The sequence below is a fragment of the Procambarus clarkii genome, chromosome 69 (assembly GCF_040958095.1).
Source record: "Procambarus clarkii isolate CNS0578487 chromosome 69, FALCON_Pclarkii_2.0, whole genome shotgun sequence".
NCBI classification, from domain to species: Eukaryota; Metazoa; Arthropoda; class Malacostraca; order Decapoda; family Cambaridae; genus Procambarus; species Procambarus clarkii.
In genome coordinates, this window is record NC_091218.1 from 24,979,984 (window position 1) to 24,997,522 (window position 17,539).

Consider the following 17,539-nt stretch of genomic DNA (forward strand, 5'->3'; position numbering starts at 1 on the left):
TGATTTTTGATTTACCTCCAACAGTGAAGTGTAATGTACGAAAGATTGAGAAAATTCGTGTTAGAATTATTAATCTTACTTTTTCGGTCATATTTAATAATATATATATATATATATATATATATATATATATATATATATATATATATATATATATATATATATATATATATATATATATTATATATATATATATATATATAAATAAAATAAATAAATAAATAAATTTAGCAGACACTGTTTAGTGAGGAACCATAGACCCTTAAAATATTATTAAAGTTAATGAAAATATCATTGTTCTTTTCCAAGTTACAAAACTCTTGGCTACATCCACAAAATTCACTTCGTTTACCCAAACGCAATACAGGTCTGGTCTAATTTTGTACATTTGGCCAAGGGTTCTCATAATCCATCCTATCATTTCCCTAGCTGATGCTATATTTGGTTATGATCACTAAACATCAGGTTTTCAGACATCATTATGCCCAGATCTTTTACATATTGTTTTTCTTTTATGGGTAGATTTGATATAAATGCCCTTTCAGCCACAAATATCTCCAATAAAGTCTACGGGACTTTAGTACGTATGTACTAAACGACCCAACGCACGTTGTTTACGTTACGGCCCAACTTGGTGTTTCTCTACAACACACTTTGGATCACTCACATTATCCAACTAGGTACTATACATAGTGCAAAATCTTGCAAGATTGTGGATAAAAGAAAAGTTTAAATTCTACTTTTATTGAATATTTCAAACATACAGTATATACATAACAAGCAATTAAATATGCTTATTTAGATGCATTCAGCTTTGCAATAGCTTCCGCAACTTGCTGAGCTGACAACCCTTCTAGCGATGCACTACTTTCTTGACCCATCTCTGTAAAGAGATAAAAATTTATAATTAACAATGGGTTGGCCCAACTATAAATAATTTTAAGAAGATTTACAATGACAATTTACCTATAAAACTCCCATTTAACATTACTGTAATGTACAGTGGCTAATTTTGCTACCGGACTGACCTTCCCCGGGAAGGAAAAGGGGGAGCTCCAGACACCCACGCCGGCGATCCACCCTGTAGTTCTTTAGCTGATGGGATATGGCATGGTCGAGTAGCTCCAGCTCCGGACTCTTGCTGTGCTGTCCTCTGTTTCAGTACTGCTCTTACAGTGGCATGTGAGCTAGGAGTAATATTCACAGGTACTCGGACTGCAGGTGCTTAGGGTCACCTTCCCTGAAAGCCCTGTAAGTACTGCCATAGGGGCTTGGTGTTCACTTCCACAAGTTATCTTGGGGTCTACCTCTGTTGGTCTTCTGCTGCTTGGCAATTGACCACCCAAGTGTTTTGGGAGGTTTCCACCCTTGTTTGCCTTGGGGTAAGTGGTAGTTTTTGCACTGGTGATGTGATGTGCGTGGGGAACTGTGCAGCTAGTTTTCACCTATAACAACGGCTGGCTCTGTTCCCTCTGGGTACGCTGTCTTCTTGCAAGGTTTTTTCTTTTCTTTTTCTTTTTGCCTGGTGTGGGCATCTGCCTTGGTGTTCCTCCCCGTTTATACTAGGGTTGCTTTTGTTTGGTGGTACCCCCTGCTTCGCCCTCATGAGTGGACACATCGCAAGGGTTCAGCATTAGTAGTGTTGATTGGTAGCTTGGGCGCTGGTTAGCAGAACCCTGCCTGGGGATTACCCTTAGCAGACCCAGTCTAATGGCCCTGGGAAACCCAGCCGGAGCACTAGGGTCCAATGGATGCGACCCCTGGGTCCCCTCTCGCTTTGTGCGAGTTTGTGAGTTGCTCTATCCCCCTTGTCTCAGGACGACGCTCATTGTTTTTGCCTCCTGATTGATACCTGGTTGATGGGGTTCTGGGAATTCTTCTACTCCCCAAGCCCGGCCTGAGGCTAGGCTTGACTTTAGTTGCTCTGCTTGCTTGTGTACTTCTCCTCCTACTCTTCACCGTCTGGATGCTCTGCATCATACTGGGTTATGCCTCAGCTCTGGTGCCTTTCGTTCGACTCTTACCCTAAGCCTGTATGTTGAAACTGGCGTCCTGTCTCTACAGGATCGCCGTGATCGCTACTGTCTTCGCTACCTTGCACGGTCCTTACAACTCCCTCACTTTTGCTTATGTCGTACTTTGAACTTTACCCCTCCTGTGGTCCGTTTCCCTTCACCACTTAACCTTTTCTGGACAGTTGTCTTGCTTACTAACCTTTTCTGGACAGTTGTCTTGCTTACAAGATTCTCTTTCGGTTCGTGTTACCAATATTTCTCCTATTGTTGTTCCGTCCTTGCCTCCGTCGAGGGTCCCCCCTTCTTAAGTTTTGTAAAACTTTGACCCACATTTTACCCCTTCTTACAGTTCTGAAACGCCTTTTTTTTTAACACTTTCCTTCGCACTCCCCCCTCCATTTCTGTCTTCATCAATTTGTCTAAATCTGCAGACGGTATAGGCTACTCTCTTGTTTTTCCTGACCACACCTGTATGTCTCGCCTGCCTCCAGAGACTAGCATCTTCACAGTAGAACTTTATGCTATTTTGTATGTTCTTCGTCAACTGCTTTCTCGCTGTCAATTCTCCTTTGTTGTTGTAGTTGACTCTCACAGTGCCCTCATGGCTCTGGAGTCCTTTAATCCAATCCATCCTGTGGTAGTCAAAATTCAACATTGACTGTTTCCTATCTCCAGCAGATTTAAGATAGTGGAGTTTTTCTGGGTTCCCCAGCCTTATTGGTATGTACTTAAATGAGCGTGCAGACGCTGCTGCTAAGAAGACTATCTGCACTTGTCACATCTTCTGTAAAGGTGTTCCTTATTCAGACTTCTACCCAGTTATTCATTCCTCAATCCTTGGCCGTTGGCAGGGTCGTTGTTCTTCTGTTACTGGTAACAAACTGCGTGTTCTTAAAAGTAGTGTCTCCCCATGGCCTTCTTCCTACCACCGTAACCAGCGAAGGGAAATGGCTCTTGTGAGGTTACATGTTTAACTCGCAGGCACTAAATGGAGCACCGCCCTGCTCCTTATTGTCGAAACTGCTTTGTCCGTCTTACAATCGTGCATATCCTTGTTGAATGTCCAGACTGCCAGGATGTGCGTGTGTCTTGCTTCCCGACCGTCCCTCGCGGTCACTTGTCCCTCGATAGAATTCTTGGTGAATCAGATACCTTTGATATCGTTTCGCCTTATGCATTTTTGTTCTCATATTGGCATCCTTAGCGCCCTATGAATATCCCGCACATTTGATGGTGCTACATAGCCTTCCCGGCTTGGTGCCTTCTTTTGATTATTACTTAACCACTGCACTGTGCATAGTACCTTAAGACATTTGATGGGGTATGGGGTGGTGTACATGATGCCATATGGTATTTTTACATACATATGGCATTTTTTCCTGTGCCTCACGACTCCAGTAAACAGACGCAATCTTAAAGAAAAAAATTGTCTCTTGGCTGTGAGAGTGCCAGAGCTACCAAGGTTAGCACATACAGCAGGAACTCACAGCACAGCTGTGCAGGTCAAGGCCACAGCACCACTTAATAATGATGATGAAGAAATAAGTAACTGCAATTATTTTGCAATGATAGTGTCATACTGTAAAGCATTTCTTGGAGATTGTGATTTGGGCCTCTCAATGATTGCCTGTTTGCTCCCGTTCTTGCTCTTTCAAGGGATGTGGGTCTCGTACAGCCCCATGCCAAGTTCCTCTGTTGTCAGTGGCGCTTAAAGCATATGACCTTCATGCCTGTCTTCATTTGGGTTCTGTTGTGTTCCTGGGTCTCCTTGAGCTAAATACTGATTGGCTCACAGATGATGTGGGGACACTTGGCAAGGGGCCACATCCATGGCTCTTGGCCTCTGCTGCTGCTGCGGAGGCCAAGCTGTACACTCCCATGCTCCAGGAGGCAATGGCCACGTTCTTTGCAGCCTGCTCTTCGATAGGCTGGGCAACATGAGTTCAGAACAGGGCGCTCCTGCCTCTCACCAATTGCTAGACCACGATGGCAAGGCCTTAAATGACCTGATTTCCACATGTATCGACCTGTTTATTGAACAAGTTCCCAGTGCGAGTGGGCCTAGGAATGAACGATTTGCCCCTTCTCTCTCTCTCCCCCCCTCTCTCTCTCTCTCTCTCCCCCCCTCTCTCTCTCTCTCTCTCGCCCCCCCCCCTCTCTCTCTCTCTCGCCCCCCCCCCTCTCTCTCTCTCTCTTGCGCCCCCCCCTCTCTTTCTCTGCCCCCCCCCCCCTCTCTCTCTCTCTCTCTCTGCCCCCCCTCTCTCTCTCTCTTTCTCTCTCTCTCTCTCTCTCTGTGTCTCTGGCCCCCCCCCCCTCTCTCTCTCTCGCCCCCCCCTTCTCTCTCTCTCTCTCTCGCCCCCCCTCTCTCTCTCACCCCCCCTCTCTCTCTCGCCCCCCCCCCTCATCTCTCTCTTGCCCCCCCCCTCTCTCTCTCTCCCCCCCTCTCTCTCTCTCTCTCTCTCGCCCCCCCCCTCTCTCTCTCTCTCGCCCCCCCCTCTCTCTCTCTCTCCTCGCCCCCCCCTCTCTCTCTCTCTCTCTCTCTCGCCCCCCCCCCCTCTCTCTCTCTCGCCCCCCCCTCTCTCTCTCTCTCTCTCGCCCCCCCCCTCTCTCTCTCTCCTCTCGCCCCCCCCTCTCTCTCTCTCTCTCGCCCCCCCCTCTCTCTCTCTCTCTCGCCCCCCCTCTCTCTCTCGCCCCCCCTCTCTCTCTCTCGCCCCCCCCCTCTCTCTCTCTCGCCCCCCCTCTCTCTCTCTCTCGCCCCCCCCCTCTCTCTCTCTTGCCCCCCCCCTCTCTCTCTCGCCCCCCCCTCTCTCTCTCTCGCCCCCCCTCTCTCTCTCGCCCCCCCTCTCTCTCTCTCACCCCCCCCCTCTCTCTCTCTCTCTCTCTCGCCCCCCCCCCCTCTCTCTCTCTCGCCCCCCCCTCTCTCTCTCTCTCGCCCCCCCTCTCTCTCTCTCTCTCTCGCCCCCCCTCTCTCTCTCTCTCTCTCGCCCCCCCCCTCTCTCTCTCTCGCCCCCCCCCTCTCTCTCTCGCCCCCCCCTCTCTCTCTCTCTCTCTCGCCCCCCCCCTCTCTCTCTCTCTCTCGCCCCCCCCCCTCTCTCTCTCTCTCTCGCCCCCCCCTCTCTCTCTCTCGCCCCTCTCTCTCTCTCTCTCGCCCCCCCCTCTCTCTCTCTCGCCCCCCCCTCTCTCTCTCGCCCCCCCCCCCTCTCTCTCTCTCTCTCGCCCCCCCCCTCTCTCTCTCTCTCTCTCTCTCCCCCCCTCTCCCTCTCTCCCCCCCCCTCTCCCTCTCTCTCTCCCCCCTCTCTCTCTCCCCCCTCTCTCTTCCCCCCCCCCCCTCTCTCTCCCTTTCTTTCTGTACCCCACCAACCAGGAAACCCAACCCCCAATGTCAACCCCATGGAACTACCCCGAACCCCTCAGGTGTGTGTGGTCCAATGACCTGAAAGGGAGCTCTACATTTGTTTCATTTTTCATGAGCAATGCCTGGAGATGAGCAGGAATGGGAGATGAAGTAACCACCACTGGCCCCAGGAAGTTATAGGTAAGCCCCCTCACCACAACAAGGTGGAACTCTTGAGAGGAATCAAATTTAAACAATCAAAAGAGATCAAATAACACATACCATATCTAGCCCATGCCTTTGGTTGGATGTCAGAGCACTCTCTGATCAGGATGGGAAATTTGGGATTAGCTTTCTTCAGAGCAACATAATTTTTCTCAATGAAGTCTCTGTAAATGAAAACAAAGCTACATTATGAAAACTAATAAATTTCAACATGGCCATTTTCTATAATCTGTTTAACCAAAAAATTTAAAAACTGCATCAATATCACATTATTCCTTTGTGGAATATTAATGACATTGTAGGTAATATTTTTTTAAATTACCACTAATGTTAATGAGTTTATAACAAGTTAGGCAGCCCACTGCCTCATAATTCTATTGTATTACCATATAGTATATTCAAGAATACCTGAAAATTAGGGATTGTTAGTTTTAGGATGACCTTGATGCTTCTCAGTTAACCATGTTCAGGAATGAATCTGAGAAGATGCAGCAATACAGTATACTATTAGAATCAGTCTAACTGAAATGAATAACAAAGTAGCTATACAGTAGAACCTCGGCTCAAATGTCCCTATTTACAAATTTTTTGAGTTACGAGCTCAGTTTCATAAAATTTGTAAATGCTCACTCGTAAAATTTTTCATGATCCCCGAATGCCCCAAGGAAATAACCCCGAGACGTAAGGGCAATACTTTCGGAGCACCTAGGGAGGGTGGCCCCTAAGTGCATGCTGCTCCAGTACTCAAAACTCCTGGCTAGGGAGCCAGCCGACCGAGCAGACAGCACACTGGACACGTGATCCTGTGGTCCCGGGTTCGATCCCGGGCGCCGGCGAGAAACGATAGGCAGAGTTTCTTTCACCCTATGCCCCTGTTACCTAGCAGTAAATAGGTACCTGGGAGTTAGTCGGCTGTCACAGGCTGCTTCCTGGGGTATGTGTGTGTGTGTGGCGTGGGAAAAAAAATTAGTAGTAGTAGAAACAGTTGATTGACAGTTGAGAGGTGGGCCGAAAGAGCAGAGCTCAACCCCTGCAAGCATAACTAGGTGAATACACATCCATTTTATAACACAGTCACAAGGGCAAAAACACCAAAGAAAACAGGAACACGGAGCATGAGCGACAGCGACCACTCGGCACGACTACATCAAAGAACTACTGTAGATGGTTGCGGCCTGACTTGACCAGGCCGGCTCCTTCCCTCCCCCCCAGGTTAACTCCACCCTCCTAAACCGTCTAACGGTGGAGCTAACAAGTGGGGGGGGGTTAGTTGGATGAAGTTTTGCTTGTTTGTTTGCTTCTTGGGGGGAGTTCTTTTGCTCTTGTGAAGATGTAGGTCGCACTTTTCAACCAGGTAGTAGTATGTTTTGATTCACCTACCTTTCTGGGTGCCTTCCCTGGTCGATGACTAGATGACATGTACAGTACTTTAAATGTAAAGTGTTCATGGGACACTGCTCCCTTTGCCTTTCTGAGAGGGCCAGGTTCTGGCTCGTGGTCTCCAGAAGGCTTACAAAGAACTGTGGCTGATGACACTTAACACTTTCGCTCACCCCGCGCGCCACCCCTCGACAGGGCGATATGGGCCCCAGCGTGTCACGGAAGCGCGCGTTAATTCCGAAAAGTGTATACTCTCTTCAACTTTGTCACCTCAATTCTCCTTCTACGAGAATAAATTTGGTATCATTGTGTTCGCAATAAAATTCTCTACAGCACTAAATGCATATAAACTCCAAAAGCCCGGCTAATTACCCGCAGCAAACAGAGAAAGTGCGAACGAGTTACCCGGGAGCGCGCAAACGGGATAAAATGTTTTCACTATTTTCACTCTGGTCACCTCAATTTTTGTCCTAGGTCTTTCATTTTGGTCTCAATGGGTTCGTAATAAAATTCTCTAGAGGAACATTAGCATATAAAAAAAAACACCTGGTCACGCTCCAACCGCCGACGAGTTGAAGACGGGCCACGCGTTAGCCGTGAGTGAGCGCTCAGAGGCCTTCCTACAACACTCCCAATTCCCACCCTTTTCAAGCCTTTCTTTCGCAATTTTCTTCCTGGAAGGGCCTTGTTCATGATTACTATCCATCGTGGAGTAAGCGTAGATAGTTTCTAAAGCCGCAGTAAGAAATATAGCCACGGAAAATAGCCGAAATGTTCACACGTTTGAGATGCGAGGGGAGACGACATTGGTCACAACAGTGGAGCAAAGACAATGGGCCCACGGCGTGTGCCAAGCCGCCTGAGGGCCACGAGGCTCAACAAAGGAAATGGGAAGACATCGGCGCACATTTTAAAACCAGTCCCCAAAAAATCGGATACAAACCTGATTTTTGGCGAATTTTTAAAGTGGATGACGAAATGCTGCGTCATCCCCGGCATTACCGCCAGTAAACGGATGACGCAATGCTGCGTCATCCCCGAGCGAAAGTGTTAAGTAGTATGGCACTTGATCAGTAAGATAGCTTCAGTGAGCCGACAGGGCTCTCAACAGAAAAAATTGTGGGCACCCGTCCTGAGAGTGAGAACTATGTTATTGAATGGGTGACAACGGGTAGCGCATAGTGCAGCCGCTCACAGCACTGCCACGCACCTTCTTCCTACAGCATCACTTAATATAGATAAAATAAATAATTATTTTATGTTTCTGGTATCATTAAAGATCCTAATTGTGATAAAGACTATGTACAAGGTTAAGATATCAGTGAAAACAATGCAGTTATGATGTTTCCAGCAGGAAGCAGACAATCACAGCAAACAGCTGCTGTTTTGAGCATGTCCACATCAGCATTATTTTTTTTTTTTTTTTTTTTTTTTTTTTTTTTTTGAGATATATGCAAGAGTTGTTACATTCTTGTACAGCCACTAGTACGCGTAGCGTTTCGGGCAGGTCCCTGGAATACGATCCCCTGCCGCGAAGAATCGTTTTTTCATCCAAGTACACATTTTACTGTTGCGTTAAACAAAGGCTACAGTTAAGGAATTGCGCCCAGTAAATCCTCCCCGGCCAGGATACGAACCCATGACATAGCGCTCGCGGAACGCCAGGCGAGTGTCTTACCACTACACCACGGAGACTGTATACCACTACACCACGGAGACTGTATCTTCAATCTTTTTACACTTGCGAACCAGCAAAAATAAGAAATATTTCGCGAACCAGCTGAAGACTAAGACAGAATAACGAAGCAGAAGATTTTCTAGAATAGACAATTGCTTCCTTAAATTAAGAAACCAACATGGGAAAATAATATTTTAGACTTGGTGTTAACTAACAGGGTGTTAACAAATTAATGACTTCGAAATAGAGAGTGAGCTAGGGAACGGTGATCCAAAAGAAATCAGATTTAGCATAAAATGGAATGGAATTGTAAGAGAAAATTCAGTTAAAGTGCCAAATTTCCAAAAAGCTGATTTTAATGGCCTAAGAAATTTTTTGGGTGTAATACATTCAAAAGTTCTGGGCATGGGGGGTGGGCCGGTCTTCATTATGCCTTCAGCTGAACAAGTCTATGTGGGTGGGGAAGGGGACAGGTTGACCAGTTTAGCAGTTACCAGGGAGGATGTTATTAAACAAATAGTGAAACTCAAGCCAAACTAATCCCCAGGACTGCATAAAGTGTTTGCCAGGGTGCTTAAAGAATGCAAAGAGGAGCTTTGCGAGCTATTGTCTACAATATTTATTAAATCATTAGGGTCATTACCAGTCATGGAATGTTGCTAATGTGGTATCAATTTTCAAGAAAGGAGATAGATCACTTGCATTAAACTATCGGCCAATTAGCCTAAATAGCTAACGTCTATTGTGGGGAAGTTGCTCGAATCGATAAGTGCAAATACCATTCATCTTTATCTTAAAAAACATAGATAAATAAATGATTCACAACATTGTTTTACCAATGGCCATTCATGTTTAAAAAATTTGCTATCATTTTATTCCAGCATTGTTGAGGCAGTTGATAGTGGTAAGGTTTGTGACATTGTGTACTTTGACTTTAGCAAAGCTTTTGATACAGTGCCACATGAAATATTGATTAAAATGATAAGAGGCTCATGGTATTGGAGGTGCTATGTAAAGTTGGATTAGCCATATGGCTATACTATTAGCCATAGCCATATGGCTATTGGTATAGTTATGTATACGCAGCATGGCTATACCATGCTGCATATTCCAACTTTGGTCTAACAAACCTTGAAGAATTTTTGTATTATTTTACTATCCATGTATTTAACCCTTTCCCTATCTTGTGACAATGTGTTACCAGTTTTTCTGCAGAGTCCTATTCTTGTGACATCATTTGCGTCCAACAATAAAATATTTGTATAAAATTCACTTTTTATCTACTTGACTCTGGGATAGTTTCAAAATGAGCATCTTTACATTGCGCACAATTTGATATCAAAATTAAAGATGTAACATGAAACCTGATGTCAGAACACTTGAAAGATTATAAATATGTTTTTGGGCAAATTTGGGGAAAAACTTTTAAAAGGGCGCTCGTAAGCCAAGGTACCACTGAACATGGATGGTGAAATACTAAAGAAATTGTTCACAACTTTTGTTAGACCAAAGTTAAAATATGCAGCGGTTGTGTGATGCCCATATCTTAAGAAGCACATCAACAAACTGGAAAAGGTGCAAAGACATGCTACTAAGTGGCTCCCAGAACTGAAGGACAAGAGTTACGAGGAGAGGTTAGAAGCATTAAATATGCCAAAACTAGAAGACAGAAGAAAAAGAGGTGATATGATCACTACGTACAAAATAGTAACAGGAATTGATAAAATCGATAGGGAAGATTTCCTGAGGCCTGGAACTTCAAGAACAAGAGGTCATAGATTTAAACTAACTAAACAAAGATGCCGAAGAAATATAAGAAAATTCACTTTCGCAGACAGAGTGGTAGATGGATGGAACAAGTTAAGTGAGAAGGTGGTGGAGGCCAAAACCATCAGTAGCTTCAAAGCGTTATATGACAAAGAGTGCTGGGTAGACGGGACACCACGAGTGTAGCTCTCATCCTGTAACTACACTTAGGTAATTACTAACCCTTCACACATCAGTTGTTTAATTTAAAACATCTTGTGGTCGGTCTTGAGCCCGTTGTTATGTGACGATGTGCACTGAATTTTGTATCTCATCAAGATTGTAACTTACTTAGCTAAAAGAATTGTGGGGTTCAGTCCCTGAGCCCATTATGTGCCTCTGTAACCCTTTACACTACCGCCCACAAGATGGGTATGGGGTACATAATAAAGTTTGTTCAAAAAGTAAAACCAAAAAAATACCTAATTCCATCTACAGTTTCCTACCTTGTGCTTCAAACTCGCTATTTTGTACTACCTACTCCTCCCAATTAAAGTATTCAAGATGTAACTAAGTACTACATAATACTTAGTACTGTACCCACTAAGTCTTAATTACTTTGGTCAGTAAGGTAAGTAAGTAGTACTTACTACTTACTTAGGTACTTAGTACCTAACTAAGTACGACCTAATTAACTCCATGTAACCTACCTTACTTCTAAATATCAACCTATGTCACTATTTAAAACAAAAAAAAATGCTGTTTGTTGACCAACTTGTATATTGGCTATTTTCTACCATGTTCCCCCCTTTTATTATTTTTTCTTCTTTCAACGCAATTTACACTTTAACCCTCAAACCACGCATATCATATATAAATGATATCAGTGATAAAACCGAAACCGCGCACATCATTTATACATGATTTCGTGTCTAGCGCTATAATTTAAACGCCCCGCCTGGGATAGGGGCAGCTATAGTACAGCCACAACCGATAGTTGCCAGATGCCGCCTAGAAAAAAAATCCAGGCCAACATTCTTGGGTGTTACAGCGTCAGTATTGAGCAAGCCACCAAGACTGGCGCACGCAGCACGAGCTCACAGCACCGCTGTTCAGCTTGTGACCACAGCATCGCCTACAAATACCATAATATAAATGATACTGCTATTATTTAGCAGCAATAGTATTACTGAAGCCCCCTGACTGTGATAAAACTGACCAGGATTCTGATAATAGCAGGATTGTGGTGATATTTAGCGCTGTGCCCTATGGAGGGAGGAGTAAGGCTGTGGGAAGGAGGGTTGTGGCGTTGTTTTCTGACTGTGTGACCACCATTTATTGACTGCACTCACCATACCAGCTTAGTGGTTCGATATGGTGAACACAAATGTAGATACTTATATGTAACGTGTGTATAGTGTGAGATAACAGCGAGAGGAGAAGGTTGGGAGCCACCATTTTGGTGAGGGAAAAGCGTCGTCTGCACGACTTGGCATGTTTACTGATGGCCACTATGGTCTTTGGGCACCATGCCAGCTTATTTGTCCAGGTATGGTGAATAAAACAGGTAGATACTTATATATAATGTGTGTATAGAGCGTAATAACACCACAAACAATATTGTTGGAGGACAAATATTAGTGCGTCTGGCCATGAGGGCGGCCGCCGATCAGCTGAGTGTGAGAGTAGCTACGTCTTATGGCCTTTACTCACCATACAAGCTTAGATGTACAGTTATGGTGAACAAAACATGTAAATACGTATATATAACGTCTGTGTATAGTGAAAAAATACAGAAGGAGTATTGTGGGAGGTGAATGAGGGTGAGTGAGGTGGTGTTGAGTGAGGGAGTGGCAGTGAGTGGCTCGCTGGTGTTTGGCGGTCACTCCTCGTTGCTTTTTGACTCACAAGACCAACTTAGTAGTTCGTTATGGTGTACAAAACATGCAAATACTTATATATAACCTGTGTATATAGTGTAACAACAGCAAAACTATTTGTTTATTGTTTTATGAACATAATAATTGAATCACTAATATGCACACCATAATTTTGAGTACAGCGATGGTTCACACATTTTATAATATAAATATACCACAATTCACTATATGGAATAATATTACTGCAAAAAAACTAAGAAAAAATCAATCAGAGACATTGAAATAATTAGGTAATAATATATTTGTGGCAACTGCCGTCTGACAGCTCGGGCGGAGTAGACCTCGCCTGGCGAAGGCTCTGCCAACGCCCCTTTTTTGCCACACTTCCTTACCCTATTGCGGCTAAAATATGCCACCTACGATTTTTTTGTTATTTTTTCCGTGATCAGGGAACAAAAATGAACACTTCTATAAGACGAAAAAAAATTTTGGATTTTTTTTTTTGTTGCGCCTGTGGGTGTGAATTCCATTTGGGCCCCTAGCGGTTTGAGGGTTAAGCTATATTACTATTAAGTTTTAGTCTAAGTTTTTTTTTTCCCCACCTCACCTTGCTCGAAACGCTATGCGTACTAGTGGATTTAGGTATAGTATGTACTACCTCTATCTTTAAATCAAACAGAATGTCTCTTACAACTATGCATGTACTTTTCCTAAATAAATATTATTATTATATGTAACTTCACCAGTGTTATAACTCCTGCCAATTTATATTGCAATCATTATGGTAAACTCAAGTTTTGTCACAATGTACCTATTAATCTTACCTGTACTTGTTAGCTTAATGATCTGGCCAAAACACTGAGCGTCTTAGTGGCTTTACAATGTAAGAACACTCATATTATGTACTCTCAAACCCCATGTACTTTCTTGTACATAAATAAATAAATACATAAATAAAAACACATTATACAGGTATTGGGAGTGCGGCCTCGGGTCCTGACCTCCTGGGGTCCTGGCCCCCCCGAGAGTCCTGACCTCCTTGGCGGTCCGTCTAATTACCACAAGCTACACAAGTTTCACAAAGCTTTCTGGCAATACATTAGTAATGAATAAATATGATATATTTACTCATTATAACGTTGGTACTGAATGTACAACACGAAAAAACATATTAATCTGAAAAAGTACCTTTTTATAAAGAAATTAAACAAAAATAAAGAGCTGGTGACGCCAACTCAAGTCGACGATCCAAGCATCGGTTAGGTTAGGTTAGGTTAAGTTAGGTTTGGTTAAGTTAGATTAGGTTAGGTTAGTTTAGGTTAGGTTAGTTAGGTCAGCCTAACCTAACATATATTTATTCATTAATAACGTATTTCCAGGAAGATTTATGAAGCTTGTGTAGCTTGTGGTAATTAGACGGACCCCTCCTGGGGTCCTGACCTCCTGGGGTCCTGACCTCCTGGGGTCCTGACCTCCTGGGGTCCTGACCTCCTGGGGTCCTGACCTCCTGGGGTCCAGACCTCCCGGGGTCCTGACCTCCCGGGGTCCTGACCTCCCGGGGTCCTGACCTCCTGGGGTCCTGACCTAGGCCGCCCACACCTCATCTACCACAACACTTAACATGAACTATTTCAATACAGATGTTATTCTTGACATCTCCAGATAATACCTGACTCCCTGGCTGGCTGGAGACCGTTGACACAAATGAATACGCAATTCACGGAGGTGTGGAGCCAACTTGATGATGGAGGAACTCGTAGCCATCTTCCCGTTGTATTATACAGCCACCCGGCCACGGCTGCCAGGTCTAAGCTGCTAAAAGTAGCGAGTTGACGCTCTAAAAGTAGCGCATTTGTAATAACAATAGCACAATTCTTTTTAGTGAATGATATGGGTTTCAAAGTAATATATTTTGATATATAGAGTACGCTACACGATGTTAATTGTTATATTAATATTATTTCTGCACATACACACACACACACATATTATTTATATATATATATATATATATATATATATATATATATATATATATATATATATATATATATATATATATATATATATATATATATATATATATATATATATATATATATATATATATATATATATATATATATATATATATATATATATATATATATATATATATATATATATATATATATATATATATGCAGAATAACCACATATGAAAAATAGAAATTTTTTTTTTTTTTTCTATTTTTCATATGTGGTTATTCTGCATACTTGGATCAGTGTTTTTGTGATCATTGTTGCATATATATATATATATATATATATATATATATATATATATATATATATATATGAAAATGAAAACTCACACCCCAGAAGTGACTCGAACCCATACTCCCAGAAGCAACGCAACTGGTAACTACAGGGCGCCTTAATCCGCTTATAAGATTACCATCCGAGTTGCCGTCGGGGAAGTGGCTCAAATAGCCTCGGCTATCACTTCCTTTTGACGGCCGTGATGGTCAAGCGGATTAAGGCGCCCTGTAGTTACCAGTTGCGTTGCTTCTGGGAGTATGGGTTCGAGTCACTTCTGGGGTGTGAGTTTTCATTCGCATATAGTCCTGGGGACCATTCAGGCTTGTTCGCATATATATATATATATATATATATATATATATATATATATATATATATGTCGTACCTAGTAGCCAGAACTCACTTCTCAGCCTACTATTCAAGGCCCGATTTGCCTAATAAGCCAAGTTTTCCTGAATTAATATATTTACTATAATTTTTTTCTTATGAAATGATAAAGCAACCCTTTTCTCTATGTATGAGGTCAATTTTTTTTTATTGGAGTTAAAATTAACGTAGATATATGACCGAACCTAACCAACCCTACCTAACCTAACCTAACCTATATTTATAGGTAAGGTTAGGTTAGGTAGCCAAAAAAAGCTAGGTTAGGTTAGGTTAGGTAGGTTAGGTAGGCGAAAAAACATTAATTCATGAAAACTTGGCTTATTAGGCAAATCGGGCCTTGAATAGTAGGCTGAGAAGTGCGTTCTGGCTATTAGGTACGACATATATATATATATATATATATATATGTCGTACCTAGTAGCCAGAATGCACTTCTAGGCCAACTATTCAAGGCCCAATTTGCCTAATAAGCCAAGTTTTCCTGAATTAATATATTTTCTCTAATTTTTTTCTGATGAAATGATAAAGCTACCCATTTCATTATGTATGAGGTAATTTTTTTTTTATTGGAGTTAAAATTAACGTAGATATATGACCGAACCTAACCAACCCTACCTAACCTAACCTAACCTATCTTTATAGGTTAGGTTAGGTTAGGTAGCCGAAAAAGTTAGGTTAGGTTAGGTAGGTTAGGTAGTCGAAAAACAATTAATTCATGAAAACTTGGCTTATTAGGCAAATTGGGCCTTGCATAGTAGGCTGAGAAGTGCGTTCTGGCTACTAGGTACGACATATATAATATATATATATATATATATATATATATATATATATATATATATATATATATATATATATATATATATATATATATATATATATATATATGTCGTACCTAGTAGCCAGAACGCACTTCTCAGCCTACTATGCAAGGCCCGATTTGCCTAATAAGCCAAGTTTTCATGAATTAATTGTTTTTCGACTACCTAACCTACCTAACCTAACCTAACCTAACTTTTTCGGCTACCTAACCAAACCTAACCTATAAAGATAGGTTAGGTTAGGTTAGGTAGGGTTGGTTAGGTTCGGTCATATATCTACGTTAATTTTAACTCCAATAAAAAAAAATTGACCTCATACATAATGAAATGGGTCGATTTATCTTTTCATAAGAAAAAAAATAGAGAAAATATATTATTTCAGGAAAACTTGGCTTATTAGGCAAATCGGGCCTTGAATAGTAGGCCAAAAAGTGAGTTCTGGCTACTAGGTACGACATATATATATATATATATATATATATATATATATATATATATGTCGTACCTAATAGCCAGAACGCACTTCTCAGCCTACTATTCAAGGCCCGATTTGCCTAATAAGCCAAGTTTTCATGAATTAATGTTTTTTCGTCTACCTAACCTACCTAACCTAACCTAACCTAGCTTTTTTTGGCTACCTAACCTAACCTTACCTATAAATATAGGTTAGGTTAGGTAGGGTTGGTTAGGTTCGGTCATATATCTACGTTAATTTTAACTCCAATAAAAAAAAATTGACCTCATACATAGAGAAAAGGGTTGCTTTATCATTTCATAAGAAAAAAATTATAGTAAATATATTAATTCAGGAAAACTTGGCTTATTAGGCAAATCGGGCCTTGAATAGTAGGCTGAGAAGTGAGTTCTGGCTACTAGGTACGACATATATATATATATATATATATATATATATATATATATATATATATATATATATATATATATATATATATATATATATATATATATATATATATATATATATATATATATATATATATATATATATATATATAAGCCTATACTTGCATAAACCACAAGTGAAGATAAACAATCTTTGGACAACACCCACCAGTGGGACTCGAACCCAGAAAGCACAACTACCTTCCAGTAGCTGGCATAACTAGTATGCTTTAACCCACTACGCCATCAGACCTTACAAAAGAAGTAGATAGTTCGAGATATATATATCTCAAACATCTCTACCTCCCGAAGGCACCAGATGAGTGAGGGGTCAGTCTGCAATTTTCGTCAAGCCACTGTCAATGTGAGAGAACTCGTGTCCAGCTTATAAGCCTATACTTGCATAAACCACAAGTGAAGATAAACAATCTTTGGACAACACCCACCAGTGGGACTCGAACCCAGAAAGCACAACTACCTTCCAGTAGCTGGCATAACTAGTATGCTTTAACCCACTACGCCATCAGACCTTACAAAAGAAGTAGATAGTTCGAGATATATATATCTCAAACATCTCTACCTCCCGAAGGCACCAGATGAGTGAGGGGTCAGTCTGCAATTTTCGTCAAGCCACTGTCAATGTGAGAGAACTCGTGTCCAGCTTATAAGCCTATACTTGCATAAACCACAAGTGAAGATAAACAATCTTTGGACAACACCCACCAGTGGGACTCGAACCCAGAAAGCACAACTACCTTCCAGTAGCTGGCATAACTAGTATGCTTTAACCCACTACGCCATCAGACCTTACAAAAGAAGTAGATAGTTCGAGATATATATATCTCAAACATCTCTACCTCCCGAAGGCA

The 17,539-nt window shown here is 42.0% G+C and overlaps 1 protein-coding gene across 1 annotated transcript; it reads right to left on the reverse strand.

The window, feature by feature from the left end:
• Positions 1-728: 728 nt before the first annotated feature.
• On the reverse strand, positions 729-14,087 carry ND-B8 (NADH dehydrogenase (ubiquinone) B8 subunit). The gene is made up of 3 exons (XM_069311261.1): positions 13,928-14,087; positions 5,632-5,738; positions 729-883 (listed from the first exon to the last, which is right to left on the reverse strand). Exons 1-3 carry the CDS (start codon positions 14,020-14,022, stop codon positions 795-797), a joined length of 291 nt encoding a protein of 96 aa, XP_069167362.1. The 5' UTR covers positions 14,023-14,087; the 3' UTR covers positions 729-794.
• Positions 14,088-17,539: the final 3,452 nt, after the last annotated feature.

Bases quoted from the DNA above. Each gene is read 5' to 3' on its own strand.
- ND-B8 (XM_069311261.1), bottom strand. From the start codon at position 14,022: ATGGCTACGAGTTCCTCCATCATCAAGTTGGCTCCACACCTCCGTGAA. The intron at 5,739-13,927 runs GTATTATCTGGA...TTTCATTTACAG, and splicing joins CCAGCCAGCCAGGGAGTCAG to AGACTTCATTGAGAAAAATT. The intron at 884-5,631 runs GTATGTGTTATT...ATCTCTTTACAG, and splicing joins AAAGGCATGGGCTAGATATG to AGATGGGTCAAGAAAGTAGT.